At 42.7% G+C, this 16,967-nt stretch overlaps 1 protein-coding gene across 20 annotated transcripts in view; it reads left to right on the top strand.

The window, feature by feature from the left end:
* CADPS (calcium dependent secretion activator) overlaps positions 1–16,967 on the top strand; it is a 769,567-nt gene that overhangs the window by 395,698 nt on the left and 356,902 nt on the right. For all 20 annotated transcript variants that reach the window (XM_068253773.1, XM_068253774.1, XM_068253772.1 and 17 more), the window contains exon 10: positions 9,697–9,805. In XM_068253773.1, the coding sequence (XP_068109874.1) occupies positions 9,697–9,805 (109 nt within the window). The remainder of the gene's footprint in view (positions 1–9,696; positions 9,806–16,967) is intronic.

The following is a 16,967-nucleotide window of genomic DNA, read 5'->3' as shown; positions in this document are numbered from 1 at the left end:
AGTATTTTCTTGGTTTCTGGTGGCTTAAAATGCATTTTATTGACAAGTTAAAAAATATCACCTAGGAGAAAACTCAGGTGAAAAAGTGAATTGCATATGGCCCACAGAGAGCCCAATATAGGGCCATATGCAATTCACTTTTTCACTTCTGTTTTCTCCTAGGGGATATTTGTAAACTTTTTATTAAAATGCCTTTTAAGGCACCAGAAAGCAAGAAAATACTCAAAACAATTTTGAAATTACGTTTTCACCTACTTTTTGGTACTTTTTTTGTGGAAAAGTGTTGGGAAATTATTTTAAATCGAAGATGAAAAATTATCTACTAGGAGAAATCTCAGGTGAAAAAGTGAATTGCATATGGCCCATAGTGTAGTATGTACTGGAAAGGTGGGTATGAAAAGTAAGTATTAATGAATAATCACAAACCAGGGTTACCGTCCAGGTAACCACTGTAAGGGCAGGTGGGGAGATTAGACCTGTCCCCACTCAGGATTAAGAAGTTGCTCAGGAAACGGGGGCCAATTCCCCTCTACGAAGGGTGGACTCAGTAGCTATATAGTGGTACAGAGGCGCCAAAAGGATAAAAGTTGGATTAAAAAGTTTAAAATGAAGTGGGCAGTGGTGGATTTACCCCTGCAATGTAGACACAGAAATACTGTTGATTGAATAAAAAAGGTTTATTTACATACTCCAAGTAGATGCGACGCCAGAGGCGCTAAGCACCATACAGACCTGCATGAGGTTATGCTCCCATTATAGCCCAATGAAGTAGGGTACACCTGCGAAACGCGTCACATCTACTTGGAGTATGTCAATAAACTTTTTGTGTTGAAAAATCAACCGTATTTCTGTGTCTACATTGAAGGGGTAAGTCTACCACTGCCCACTTCATTTTACATTTTTTAATCCAACTTTTATCCTTTTGGTGCCTCTGTACCACAAATATTTTGAAGAGAGGCTTCATGATTGGCTCAAGTGTGAACAGAATGTTTTGCTGGACACCTGCTGCAAGTCTTGCCCGCTGAGGTATCTAAGCCACACACAGGAAGCGAGTGGCTGCCTCTATTCAGTGACGGATGGAATTTTTAAGGAGGCCTGGATACTGTACCAGCAATTATACTTAATCTTGTAGTCCACCAAATGTGCAAGTGCTTGTACTGTATCTCCAATGGGAGGACAGGGCTGGTCCATTGCAGCAGAGAATGTACCAGGGCATGCTGGGCTATTTTTAGGACAATTTCTGATATAGTAAACTTCTGTTATAGTAAACCCCTTTTCCTGGTCCCTTGGAGTTTACTATCTGTAACGAGGGGTGTCTGCACACAGAGAGAATCTGATTATTTGTGATCTGCAGTATCACCAAGAATACAGATATATACCTGATTATTGATGATCTGCAGAATCACCAATAATACAAGTATAACTAACCCCTGGACACCTATATAGTGTGAGTGTTTGGTGCAACAGTAATGACTTTGAGTGGGACCACCCTTGGAGCAGGTGGTCCTTGGCTGAGTGACACCTGGAAGGTGGGCGTCACAAATCTCAATGGAGAGGGATAGCTCTCAAGGTCGGCCAAGCCAGGTCGGCAACACACGGGCAGATAAAGTACAAAGACAGAAGGCTGATTCGGTAACCAGGGGCAGGCAGGGTTGGCAACAGGTAATCAGATATGCGTAGGTACCGAATCAGAAAGCAGAGGGATAGTCAGTAATGCAATAGGTCATAACAGATATCAAACAATGCCTAGTCTTGGGTGTGAGGTCCGTGTTCTCAACACCCTGGAACTAGTCTGGAGTATAACACAATGGTAACACAGTATCCCTGGTCTTGGGTGTGAGGTCCGTGGTCTCAACACCCTGGAACTAGTCTGAGGTATAATATGATGGTACACAGTATCCCTAGTCTTGGGTGTGAGGTCCGTGGTCTCAAAACCCTGGAACTAGTCTGAAGTATAACACAATGATAACACAGTATCCCTAGTCTTGGATGTGAGGTACGTGGTCTCAACACCCTGGAACTAGTCTGAAGTATAGCACAATGATAACACAGTATCCCTAGTCTTGGGTGTGAGGTCCGTGGTCTCAACACCCTGGAACTAGTCTGAAGTATAACACAATAATAATACAGAAGTAATCTGGCTCAGTGTGAATTCCCAGGACCTCCTGGTTCTAACACACTGTGGGATCTGACTATGGTCTGAGTGCTTTCACATAAGTGTTCGCAACGGCAGACAACCTAAGACTGACCAGCAGTAACTATATATAGAGCGGCGCTCTCCGACGCCACCCATCCCTGATCAACCAATTGCCACTTGCTCTGAGATCAGCTGACCAACCTGGTCAGCTGATCCCTCCTCGTTTGTCATAAAGGTTCTGCCTCTCAGTGCGCGCGCGCGTATTCCTCAACCTGTGTGCACTAACAGACCCAGCCACATCAGACGCACGCTGCTGCGTGCAAACCGCCGAGCTGGATGCGGAATCAGCCGCCTTGCTGTCAGTCCGCGCGGCGGCTTTTCCGCAATCTATTACACTATCACGAGATTATACTGTATATGTAAATTGAGGTTTGCTAAATAAAAAAGCACTAAAAAATTAACACAAAAGAGTTAAAGAGAATCTGTATTGTTAAAATCGCACAAAAGTAAACATACCAGTGCGTTAGGGGACATCTCCTATTACCCTCTGTCACAATTTCGACCGCTCCTCGCCGCATTAAAAGTGGTTAAAAACAGTTTTTAAAAGTTTGTTTATAAACAAACAAAATGGCCACCAAAACAGGAAGTAGGTTGATGTACAGTATGTCCACACATAGAAAATACATTCATACACAAGCAGGCTGTATACACCCTTCCTTTTGAATCTCAAGAGATCATTTGTGAGTTTCTTTCCCCCTGCAGCTATCTTCCACTGAAGTGTCAGGCTGTTTCTTCCTGCAGAGTGCAGACAGCTCTGCCTGTATGTAATTCCTCAGTATGTGAAAGCCCAGCCAGCTCAGAGGAGGATTTATCCAGCTTGTAAAAGATAAGAGAGAAGCTGCCCTACTCTAAATAATACACAGGCAGTGTGCAGAGAGGGCCTGGAGGAGGGAGATGCATCACAGAACCACAACACTGAAGAACTTGGCAGCCTTCCAGACACAGGCTGACAAGTCTGACAAGAGAGAGATAAGTTGATTTATTACAGAGATGGTGATAGTAGAACGTGCTGCAGTAAGCCAGAACACATTAGAATAGCTTTTGGAAGTTGTAGGATGATAAAAAACAGGATGCAATTTTTGTTACGGAGTCTCTTTAAGTTGCTGACCCATTATATAAAAAATGTAAGTCCAGTAATCTACGGGTAACAGGCATTATTACTAGTTGGTGGTGCATGCTACACTGCTCATGCCATTCAATTAGCGCCACAGCCAATGACAGCGGAGCAGATAAACACATACTCATACAGCTGCCACCTGGAAATTATAAATATAGATACTTATGTGAGCATGTAGATAATTTTACCAGGCCCTATACAAAGTTTGTAGCACATGTTATGCAGTTTGGGTGATACACACAAAGTGTGCATATGTGTTATGTGTATAATGCGAGTTATGCAAACTGCATAATGTGTGTTACATAATTTGCATAACACCGTTAAAATACAACTTTTAAGGAAGTTTAGTGAACACCCCTCAATGACGTTGTCATGAACTCACCTGCTTTGGAATTCTGTGATGACTCTAGCAGTTTAGGAAACCAGCGTGAGAGTTTGATTTCCTCTAAGGTTGCAAATGGCATTCACAGCACTCCTACTGACGTGCAAGATCCTGCACTGTCTGGTAATTCCACTGGGCAGGCACTGCAAAAAGGAGTTTCCCGTATTCCTGTAGACATAGGGAAAGCCACTCAGGAGGTGCGCTCTAAGAGGTGGACATGTGTGATCACTCAGTCCATCCTTTGCACACTGAAGTCCTGGGGGTAACTGTAGTCAGGTAAACATAACTCCGTCTTACGCTCACGCATGGGCTTGACTAAAGGTGAAGAACGTGGTGATAGATTAAGGCATAAGGAATGCAGGAGATCTGCCAGACCCCACAGACAAAGCTTACAGGATCGGAGCAGCTCCGAGTTCCAATTTTGGCATCAGGATTCAGCAGTTCTGAATAAGAATGTGAACCTCAGAAATTTACTCATTTCCACGTTTTTAGTTCCATTCAGACATTTTACATTGAAGTTAATGGTGCCAACTTCATAGCACCTGTGTGTTTAGCTGTCTGCCTAGAGTCATTTACATCCCACTTAAAATAGCACAGTTCGGATCTTTTAGCATATTTGTAAATGGAGGTATATAACACACTTACATCTTGGGAATGGAAGCAATTTAAGTGTTAATATAAATTGGTAGTACTTTGCTTTGAAAAAACATGTGTTATTTTGCATGTATAAATAAAAATATGTTTTTTTCTTGCAATGTAAGATGTGCTGATTTGTATTAGCACGTAAATAACTTGCATCTGTTCGGGTTAGGGAGGGTGAGGGAGCATGCGCCCTAATAGGAGGGACCATAATGTAGCTATGTACTAGTCTTATTTATTCATGCAAAGTAGCACCTGTTTTGCATGGTAAATAGAAATTTGTTTTTCATCTCCTCAGTTTTTATTTATTATTTTTAATATTTTTTAATATTTTACTCTATTTTTTTTTTTGTATTTGTTTTTGGTGATATCAATAATAAATGCATCTTAGTAGACTTTGAAGACACTGATAGCAGAAAATTGACTTTGAGAGACTGATTTCCCAGATGCGTGTAGGAGGACCCTAGAAGTTCTTAGAGGGTCTTCACCAATTCTGGACAGGGTGTGCTGGTAATGTACATTAGTAGAACAACATTATTTAGCTTTGTAATAATGCTGGGAATACATGGTATGGAATGGGTTATTGTGCACTCATAAATGACCAAAGGGAGTTTTTGAGAGGCAATGTAGAACTTCATACTCCATATTACAGTGGGAGGTGGTGGCATCCCAAATCTTAATTCCTCAAAAGTTCCTAGAGATCATTTTGCACCAGCACTCACCTGTATTGTTCATCTTCTTCAGATTCTGCCTATTTGGACTGCAACACTGTTATGCTGGCCATACATTGGCAGATTGGAAAAATAGTATTTTTTTAAAGATGTATTTTTAAAATGATCATATTTGAAAAAAACAAACAATCTGTCACAATCTGATCATTGATCTGAGCTAGCCAAAAAATAAAGAATAATTGGCTAAAAATGCATCAACTCTTCCTGTCAGCCTTTTCATTAGCTCTTTTGTTAGAATTTCCTAAAACTGTGAAATGAACTTCATCTTGTAGTTGTTATTTTGCAGATCCAAGCATTTCTAAAATCAGTCTTTTAAAATAACTCATTAGATATCTACTTATCATTAATTATTAACATATATGAGTGTATTGTATTATTATATATTATATATTGGGATGTCGCTGTCTGCCGTGCCCAGATTAGACCTGATTAGGCCTGTTCAGGAAACAGACACTACCTACCTTGTCTGCTGGTTTCAAAGTATTGTGCACTGCGAACGTGCAAAAAGGGAGCCTGGAAATTTTGGCGCCCAGAAAAAAAACTGTAAATGTACCGATATTCAACTGTTTTGCAGTGCAATTACAATAGTAAAATACCTGTAATTTATACAGACATTTTACTACAACTTAACCTAACCCTTTTCCTACACAGAACCCTCCCTCTACCTGTACCTAACCCTTACCAACCCCCTTCAATGCCTAACCTCAACCAGCCCCCTGAATGCCTAACCTTAACCACATGCCCCCACACCTAACCTTAATCGCCCCCTTAAAGAGAACCCGAGGTGGGTTTGAAGAATATTATCTGCATACAGAGGCTGGATCTGCCTATACAGCCCAGCCTCTGTTGCTATCCCAAACCCCCCTAAGGTCCCCCTGCACTCTGCAATCCCTCATAAATCACAGCCACGCTGCTGACAAACAGCTTGTCAGAGCTGGCTGTGTTTATCTCTATAGTGTCAGTCTGCTGCTCTCCCCGCCTCCTGCAGAACTCCAGTTCCCGCCTGCATCCCTTCCCTCCCTGCTGATTGGAGGGAAGGGACGGGGGCAGGGACCGGAGCTATGCAGGAGGCGGGGGAGCAGCTGAGACTGACACTACAGATGTAAATACAGCCTCACAGCACGGCTGTGATTTATGAGGGATTGCAGAGTGCAGGGAGACCTTAGTGGGGTTTGGGATAGCAACAGAGGCTGGACTGTATAGGCAGATCCAGCCTCTGTATGCAGATAACATTCTTTAAACACACCTCGGGTTCTCTTTAATGCCTAACCCTAACCGCTCCCTATGCCTAAATGTAACCCCTCCCCCCAGCAATCCGCCAAAAAAGTACTGAACATTTTTAAGCGCCCCCATAGGCGCCCATATAAGTAGTGGCTATGCGCAAAAAATTGGATGTCCACTGGCCGAATTTAAACACCCACTATTTGTTGCCGTATTTTGCATTGCAGGCATCCCAGACGTTATTTATATGGGTGCCTATGGTGATGCCCAAGCTCACGAATGTCCAGATTTTCCTTGTGCAACTGAGTGTTTATCTCTGAGACCATTTAGAGGGGCACAAAAAGCAGAGATCCTTCCCTATTTTATAAATAGAAATGCCTGCTTATCAAGAGGAGTGGTGGGTGATAAAGAATGTTGAATTTTTGGGATGGGCAGACCTCCCAGTGTGCAGTTCGCCATGCAATTGGTGAACTGTTTACAAAGTTTGCAATCTTAAAAAGTTGGCTTGTGAAGTTTATTGAAGTCAATCAGAGGTGAACTTTGTTTAAGTTCTCCACATTTTAGGGCAAACAGGCAAAGTAATGTTTAAAAAAAAAAGCACATGGGGAGCTGGACATTGCCACTGAGAACATGCATCAATGCCCAAAGTATATAAGAAATATGCAGCACACAAAGAAGGTAAGAAATGCACTGCACAGACGGTTTGTTTTATTGACTTTTATTTACACATTTATATAATGCTATACTGTCTTTGCCTTCCAGCTATAGGAGATAAAGGAAACATCAGGGAAATAAAAATAATGAGCTTTACTTACCCAGGGCTTCCTCCAGACCCTGGCAGCCTATATGTCCTTTGCCACAGCTTTGGTGTCCCGGGATCCCCTCCGTTTTTTTATAGATGTCAACCCCGCCAGGTCAGTGGCACTCGCGCAGGCGCAGTAGATGCCGACCTGGCGAGTTCACCATCTGAAACAGAGGGGATCCTGGGACACCAGAGCTGCGGCAAGTTAAATATCGGATGCCAGGGGTTGGAGGAAGCCCCTGGCAAGTAAAGCTCATTTTTTTTATTTCCCTGATGTTCCCTTTAATAATGAGCAAATGAGCAAAAATATAGAACAGGAGCCTCAGGGTAGAACCTCAAAGTCTTGTGGCAAGTTACAGATAATAAAAAAATTACTACAAGCATGTGCTTTAGTAACTCTTAATTTTACACATTTGGGCAAATGTGTAAAGGTCTTTAAGGAGACCCCTGTTCACATTAGTCAGGGCAGTAGTGCCTTTTTGATTTCTCCAACTTTTGGGTGACCAAGTAGCTTAATAAACTCTCCATCCTTATTTCTGGGCACCACATCAGTGCAGGGGGTGTCTGAAGAGCAGGAGTGGTCATAATGCTTTGCAAAGTGTGGGGGACTATGTTCCCTATTTTTACAAGGTTTCTTCACTTTCTGCTGATGACTGCAGGTGCTGATAAATAGAGCTAAGAAGAACCCCCACACTTATGGTTCCCTCTCAGCTTGTTTCCAGCTCCTGCAGCCAAGAATCAGGTCTGGTATAGTTCAGGTTGTAGGTAGGCCATTATGTTTTTCCTTTACTTTCCATGAAGCTAATATATTCAATACTTTGGAAAGTTTCCTATGCTGTGGCAACTGAATCAGAATACTTAGCAAGCTTTCGCAGGTAGCATACGCTGTGTAGACTTAACACAGTGGCTCACACGAGTTAAAGCTCACATCCTTTTGAATCAAGCATGCAGTAAGCCACAGTACCCAGTGGTAAGGCACTGTACATGCAGCTTACTGCAGTCTTTTTAAAACAACCTCATAGCTAATGAGAGAAGCTGCAACATCGTAACAAAACAAAAAACATTAACATGTTTTCGGTCTCTACACACAAGCAAATATTCACTTTGGATTTAGTCAATGATATGATTAAGTAGTTGATTTAACTGCTAATCAGTTGCAAATTTCACTGCAGACCTATCAGAAAGAATCAATTACTGAGTCTTCCATCAGAGAATGTTAAAGGTGCAGATTAAGGCTAGGCTAGATTAAGATTAAGGTTTTTTTTGTGGGTGTTTTTTGCAGCAGAGTTCAGGCGCCCAGCAGTGCATGATCTGGCAACCGATTTTTTGCTGGCGTTAGGCTTTTGAAAGGGGGTTTGTGCAGAGGAGGTGGTTAGGGTAAAGGCCCATACACACGTCGGATTTCCGCGAACGACCGGTCGTTTGAACGTCCCGTCGTTCCGTTGTTCGCCTGCTAAATCGGGCGTGTGTACAGACTATCGTTTGTTTGATAAGAGTGAGTTTGAGTGATCCGCCGGGCGGATCACTCAAACTCCCTCTTATCAAACAAACGATAGTCTGTACACACGCCAGATTTAGTGGGTGAACGACGGGACGTTCAAACGACCCGTCGTTCGCGGAAATCCGACGTGTGTATGGGCCTTTAGGCATTAGGGTGGGAGTAATGTTATGCTGGGTACACACTATGAGATTTTCTGTCCGATTTACTGTCAGATCGATTATTTCCAACATGTCCGATTTGCTTTCCGATCGATTTCCGAGCATTTTCCGATCGATTTCAATAGGAAATCGATCGGAAAATGCTCGGAATTCGATCGGAAAAGCAAATCGGACATGTTGGAAATAATCGATCTAACAGTAAATCGGCCAGAAAATCTCATAGTGTGTACTCAGCATTGGGGTTAGTCATCAGGAAGGGTGTTTGTGTGGGGAGGGGCAGTTAGGGTTAGGTGTCCGGAAGGGTGTTTGTGCTGGTGTACTTGGTTAAGGTTAGGCGTCCTGGGGAGGATTCTAAGTGAGAGTAGGGTTAGGTTTAGCTAGAGTAAAATATCAGTAACATTTACCAATATTTTACTATAAAAAATGAACACTTTGAATAGTAGAATACTGGTAAATTCTACTACTGGCAGTTTCCCTGTGCCCAACTTTCTTTGGCGTTGGTGTTTCACATATGCATCAGGAAGGGTTTAATGTTAGGAGTGGGGAAATGGGCAGGGTAGGTTTCAGGAAGGGCTTGTATTAAATGGTTGGAGTTAATTAGGGTGAGGTGTCAAGAAGGGACACCTATGGACGATATGTTAAGGTGATAAGATGATATTTTATTGAAGCAACAGAACAAGTGTTACTTAGCCAGCACCTCATACCAAATATTCATGTAGAAGTGACCTACATGCAGTAGAATTATTCTGTGGGCCAAACTTCTTTGTGAATTGGGAAAAAATACACACAAAAAAGATCTGTTCTCTAGAAAACAGTGATGTTGATTTCTGTTTAATATATGTATTAAATATATGATATATATTCATCTTATTCTGCCAGCACTGCATCTCTGTGACTTACTCCACTGAACATTTATGTGCTGATATACATGTTGTTTGTGACTTTCAGGTCAGCCAGTACACATTTGCAATGTGCAGTTACAGAGAAAAAAAAGCAGAACCACAGGAGCTTCTACAACTTGATGGTTACACAGTAGATTACACAGATCCACAGCCAGGTAAGGCATTGAGCACAGTGGAAAAGAATCATGGCGTGTCCAATTGTTGATCCCTTTTCAGACCCAAGTACCGTATTTTTTTTGGACCATAAGACGCACCATTCCCCTCAAAAGAGTGGGGAAATGTTGGTGCGCCTTATGGTCCGAATGTGCCAATACAGACCTGCCTTCCCTAAATCATTGGCAGTGAAGAATTCCAATCTGCTTGTCGGCAACTTCTCCAGGCTAGGCTCCCCTGCCTCCAATTCAAGCTGTGCTGCAGCCTGCATGAAGGAGTACCATTAGTTACTATTCATCCCAGTAGCAGTGTTTATGCAGGTTGCAGCACAGCTTGAATCGGAGGGAGGGGAGCCAAGTCTTACAATACACACAGTATTTGTGTCTGGCATGGCATGCAGTGTGTACCGCCTTGCAGGGGGAATCAAGTGCCAGTATATAGATGGAGGTCTGGAGGACAGTTTGTGAAATGGGAACCATCCCAGCTGCCCGTAAACAGGTGTCATCTGTGCTGGAGTCCTGAAGGCTGGATGGCAGAAAATGGTAAATATCTGAGAAGGTAACCATTTAACGGTCTGTTGCATTGTTGCTTGTAGTCCCAGGCTCAGTGTATATAGAATTAATAGGCATTCATGCTGTCAGAGCAAATTTCTGTTCATTTATCTTATGCACAAATTACTATATGCAAAGCAAATATTTGCATTAGCTCCACAAGACGCCCCTGCTCTAGGGACACACCAGATTTAGTATACAGGTAGTCCCCGGTTAACGAATGAGATAGGGACTGTAGGTTCGTTCTTAACCTGAATCTGTTTTAAAGTCGGAACATTGTGCCATCTCTGTCCCCTGTACCTCCTCTGTGCCCCCCTGTGCCTCTAGTGTCCCCCTCTGTGTCACCTCTGCCCTTTGTACCTGTTTATACAAGTTTAAAAGCCATTTTTTCTTTGATTTTTTTAAAATCGATTTTCTCAAAAACTACAAGTCCAATTTGAATTTTTTTGAGTTGTTCGCCTGGAAACAGAGAATCCATGCCGTTCGTATTGGCGGGTCGTTCGTAAGTGGGGCGTTCGTAAGTCGAGGACTACCTTTATTTTCTTTTTGGTTTCTGTCCTCTAAATCTAGGTGTGTCTTATGGTTTGAAAAATACATATACAGATGAGTTGCTTGCTGAAAACAAGCATGCTGCATATCACTTAAGGGGATCAAAGGACCACTATTGCAACAAAGTGAAACATTAAAATGCATGTTTATGCACATATATAAAATGTACATTTGTTCCAGAATAAAATGCAATATAAATTACTTTTATTTTAAGATTCTTTATTTTTGTAAACAAGTTTGATACAGAATGAAAAAACATTCAAGCGGGCAAATAAGATGCAGCTTATTACATGGAAAGTATCAACTATTAACAAATCAAGTACTATTCTATGTGGTAGAAATCCAGCGCTACCTGGATTGGAGTACTTCTAGTGGAGCAAGATAAACCTCTTTATACATAGACAGAGTACAACCACACATGGTGTTTACAAGCCCGTTCATACCAAGGACATAATAAAATTACCTAGAGAACTCTGCCACCCAATGGGATCAATCTTCATAGACTCTCCAATTTCGCTAAAGGGTAATGGAGAGTAGGCGTAGGGTCAAGAAATATCTACATGTTGCTCCAATAATTCAGCATCAAGACATAGTCAAAGTATGTCAAAGTCATAAGTCCAAAAAAGGATTGAGAGACAATAGTGAAGCAAAAGCAGCATTCTGTAAGAAAGTAAAGTAGGAAAGAGTAACTGAAAAGTTAAAGTGTGGCATAGGAATAGGAAAAGAAAAAAAGAGAGTTTCCCCCTAGCCCAGGGGGACCCCATCATGCCCCCAGTATCAACCCATACCACATCGGGCTAGAGAGCATCTGTTGTCCTAGAGCGAGCCTGGGGATGAACATCCGGGGATTATTATAAAGAGAAGGTAGTCATGTAGAGGCCATAGCATCTTTGTATTCCTAAGATTCCACAAAGATGTTCCAATGTATCCAGGTCTGGCTGCACGCCTCCTCCCTGCCGTGTACAGTATGTCATATGTCATAGATTCTATTAGGTTAATCATCTGCACTTCAGCAATCCATTGTGGAAATGTTGTAGGGTCAGCAGACTTCCAGTGACATGCAATGAGGTTACGTGCAGCCTGTATACGGTGTTTATAATTTTTTTTCGTATGATGCAGTAAGTAGTATGCAGGATCTGGGTTGGGGTTACCATCTGTGAGTATTTTAATGTATTTCTGTACAGCCTCCCAATAAGGAGCTATCCAAGAGCAATACCAAAATATATGTACCATTGCGCCTTGTTCTAAAAAACATCTCCAGCACAGGGGATCAGCAGCGGGATATATATGATGAAGCCTCTTTGGTGTGAGGTACCATCTACTAAGGATCTTAAAGTTAGATTCCTGAACCCTGGCCAAAATGGATAATTTCTCATTGAGCTAAAGTATATTTGCCATTGTTTATCTGTGAAGCTGGACTCAAGGTCAGACTCTCATTTTTCTTTCAGCTGTAAAGCCCAGAAATCTTTAGAGGTTAATAATTGGTAGATTTGGGATAAAGTACTTTTTCTTATCTCACTGTCAGTAGGCAGTACAAATCTGACAGGTTTTGGATTAGCCCATCTCCTTATTGGGGATTCTCAGGATTTTCTTTAGTTTCAAAAAACTTACTGAATGGCAGTTGCTCAGACCAACTGCCAAATTCCTGTGCAAATGAGCAGGGAGGTTTTGACGTCTTTGTATAGATACATTTCCAATGAATACTTTTGTAAAGAATAAGGGAGACACTGACAATCCCCCATGAGGAGATGGACTAGTCCAAAACCTTTCAGATCTATCAGATTTTTACTGCTTACTGTAAATGACAGCAAAATAGTAAATTATAGTGCATTGTATTTTGGGAGAAATGTACTTTCCTATAAATATGTAGTTAAAATGCTATAATCTTTCACAATAGTGGTCCTTTAAATGATATGAGTACATGATATAAGAGAATCTGGTTGATGATAATGGCAGTGGAGGATGTATGGTTTGTGCATTGGTGCATGTGATGGTAAGAGTTTGGGCATGGGGTTGTATAACTTGGGCACTGGTGCAATAGTCAATGCCAGCATGTGGGAGCAGCAACTTGTTACCAAGCATCAATATGATAAGTGGTGATTATCTGTTAACTTACCAAACACACAAAGGGAAATACTCACTCCCAAACAGTCCTCTGCTGCTTTATAAAGCCTGCAGGCTGCTTATAAGCCAATAAGAAGTGCACACACACGTTACACCTAGTCTGCAGTGAGTAATCAAGCAGAAGCTGAGCAGGTCAGCCAATCGTTGGAGAGGGCTTCAGTTGCATATAGACAATGGCTATATGACCAGCAGGGGGCACCAGCGTGCAGGATATTCCCTCTCATCTGCCCCCCTCCTAACTAAACTGCATGGGAATCTACAATAAAATTAAAAACAATGGTGCACAAGCCAGCCTGGGGCCCCGGGGACTCTCACTGCCCGGGGCTCCAGAACCAGCATGTAAGACCATATGTGAGCGCAGTCAAGCCCTGGAGCTCTGTTAAGACTACTGGTTAGACATACGTGTTTTTTTGGTGACGGTTAGCATTAGTGTGTAGCGTGGGGCTTTGTATTTTAGGGTTAGAACATTAGGTTTGGGCCTCATGATGGGGGTTATCATTAGGGGAGGTTAAGCATCAGGAAGGAATTAGCATTAGGTTAATGATTACAGGTAGACTACAGGAATAGGTTAATATTTGGGATGGGAGGTCAGGATTAAGCTTGGGAAAGGCGTAAGTAATGCAGGTATTCAAGTTTGGTGTCAGACAGGGGTTACAATTAGGAGGGGGGGTGGAGTTAGGGTTAAGCATTGAGAAGAGGATTTAGCAATAAGGAAATCAGTCAGGGTTAGAAAATTCCACAGGAAGTTGAATTATTGCAGCATCAAAAACTGCATAATTCTATGAAAGTATTAGAGTATTTAAACTACTATTGTGGATACTTTGCACTGGAGACAGATTCATAGTTACCCCTGAAAAAAAGGTGGCATTTGCAGACATTCCCATAGACTCCCATTACAGACTAAACATTGGATAAACTTGAACATTTGGAAGCCTTTTTTTAAAAGGACAACTGAAGTGAGAGGGTTATGGAGGCTGACATATGTATCTCCTTTTAAACAATATCAGTTGCCTGGCTATCCCGCTGATCCTCTGCCTCTAATACTTTTAGCCATAGACACTGAACAAGCATATGCAGATCAGGTGTTTCTCACACTATTGTCAGATCAGTTGAATGCTTGTTTCTGGTGTTTTTGAGACTCTACTGCAGCTAAATAGATCAACAGGGCAGTCTGGCAACTGGTATTGTTTAAATGGAAATAAATATGTCAGCCTTCATATTTTTCTCACTTCAGTTGTACTTTAAACGTTCTTCCCCTGAACACCAGTGTGAATTGTTCCATTAAAATGTATTGGGAATTGTACACCGGACAATTTGTCTGGCAGCTCAGAGTTTAAAAATGTTTTAAATCAGTGTAAACAAGACCAAAATCATTCATTTGGATCAGTAATCCAGGAATTTCTTTACAGATAAAACCAGACTCTAACACTGAGTGCCTACACAGGACTAAAGGTGGCCATACACTGGTCGATTTGCCATCAGATCGACCAACAAATAGATCCCTCTCTGATCGAATCCGAATCAGAGAGGGATTGTATGGCTGCCTTTACCGCAAACAGATTGTGAATCGATTTCAGCATGAAATCGATTCACCATCTGTGAAGCTGACAACAAACCCCTCCCATCCCCCCCCCCCCCCCCCCGCATACATTACCTGATCCGGCCGGCGCGAGTCCCCCGGTCTCCTATTCTCTGCACTCGGCTCTAGGTTCACTGAACTTCCTGCTGGGGGAAGTTTAAACAGTAGAGGGCGCTCTACTGTTTAAACTTCCTGCTGGGACAGGAAGCGAAGCCAGCCGGAACCCGGAGCCCAGCAGAGAAGAAGACAGCGGGGACCAGGGGACTCGCACCGGCGGAGCAGGTAATGTATTGCCGATAGCGTCGGTCGTTAGGCATTCGAACGCCGCTATCGACACACTCCCGACCCGCCGGCGATTGAGCAAAATCTTCCACACGGACGGCTCGACGGGAATCGACGGGGACGATTGATTTCGGACGGCAATCGATCGTTCTGTCAGCATTTGCGCAAAGATTTCACAGCAGATTCGATCACAGTGATTGAATCTGCTGTATATCGGCGGGAAAATCGTTAGGTGTATGGGCCCCTTAAGAAGATGTTTGTGCCTGAAGTTGGGATTTGATAAAGTTATTGTCAGTAGTAGCAAAATTACCTCGGCAGCTGAGAGCGGCGCGACCGCCGCTCTCGCGTCTGACGTCACGGCGGATGCCGCCGCCGTCTCCTCAGCCTCTCTTCCCACCAGGTCAGGTCTCTCCAGGGCGCATCTCAGCAGAAGGACGCACACAGAGACAGGACCTTTATGCGCTGAGGAGAAAGGCCAGCTGACGCCTGGGAACTGACCTCTGCCGCCTGATTGGTTGAGAGGTGTGGGCGGAACTGCGGGGATTACCCTTGCATTTAACCACTTTACCCCCAGCGGTACGAATTTCTCCGTCCCTTTTTTCCCCCCTAAAAAACCAGGGACGGAGAAATCCGTACCTTCCGCGCTACCGCCGCTGTCCGCGCTCCCGCCGCTCGTGCGCGCGCACCCGCCGCTCGTGCACGCCGCCACCCGCGCGCCCGGAGATCAATGAACGGGAAAATCCATTCCCGTTCGTTGATCTAGCCCCCGCAATGATCTGCTGCTTCTTTCAGAAACAGCGAGATCATTGTGAGTCTCCCAGCCTCCTACTGCTTCCTGTAAGCGTCCTTCCGGACGCTTACAGGTCGCATGTAAACAAACACTCTGTGGCCATCTTGTGGCCAAATAGTAAACTACACCCTAAAAGCATTTTACATATTCAAACATTACATTTACACAATAAATTAACTCATTACCTCCCACACTCCCCAATTTTTTTTTTATTTTTTTTTTGTAATTAAAAAAAAAAACAAAATACAATAAAAAAAAACATAAATAGTTACCTTAGGGACTGAACTTTTTAAATATTTATGTCAAGAGGGTATAACACTGTTACTTTATAAACTGCGGGCTTGTAATTAGGGATGGATGCAAAACTGAAAAAAATGCACCTTTATTTCCAAATAAAATATTGTCGCCAAACATTGTGATAGGGACATAATTTAAATGGTTTTATAACCGGGACAAATGGGTTAATACATTTCATGGGTTTTAATTACAGTAGCATGCTTTATTTAAAAACTATAATGGCCGAAAACTGAAAAATAATAATTTTTTCCCACATTTTTTCCTATTTCCCCATTAAAACACATTTAGAATAAAATAATTATTGGCATAATGTCCTACCTAAAGAAAGCCTAATTGGTGGTATTGATATAGTTCATTTCATTGGGATAAGTAATAATAAAGTTATAGACGAATGAATGGAAGGAGCGCTGAAAGGTGAAAATTGCTCTGGTGGTCAGGGGGTAAAACCCCTCAGTGGTGAAGTGGTTAAGTCCCGGGCTGTCAGTTCAACATTGTCTGCTGTTGTTGAAACTTTGCGGTTAAGCTCTCAGACCTTAGATAGTTCCAGTGTGCTTTGATCCGGGAGGAAACTGGGGATTTCACACAAGATAGGAATTGTTTGATAGCTATAATTATAATTGATATTATTGTCTCTATGTGTATGAACCTTGCCTGAACTCTCGACTATCCTTTGCCTCACGATTCTGTACTCTGCCTATCTGTCTAGTTGCCGACCCCGGCCTGACCTCGACTCTGCTCTTGCCTTCTGATTCTGTACCTCCGCATATATGATTGCTGCCGACCTTAGCTATCCTCTGACTACGTACTGTTTGCCGATTTTGTACTGCTGCCTGACCGACCAGTTACTGACCCTGCCTGTACGACCTCTCCTGTTCTAGTGATAGTCCCACAGCCAGGGGCTATCACTTGGGAGTGCTCCTGAGCTACTGTGCACCTATACACGTGTGATCACTCTGATTAAAGTACTGACAGTTCTGTTACTATCTCTGCAT

Source organism: Hyperolius riggenbachi, chromosome 9 (assembly GCF_040937935.1).
Source record: "Hyperolius riggenbachi isolate aHypRig1 chromosome 9, aHypRig1.pri, whole genome shotgun sequence".
In the NCBI taxonomy this organism is placed as follows: domain Eukaryota; kingdom Metazoa; phylum Chordata; class Amphibia; order Anura; family Hyperoliidae; genus Hyperolius; species Hyperolius riggenbachi.
This window is presented reverse-complemented; position numbering and strand designations above follow the sequence as displayed.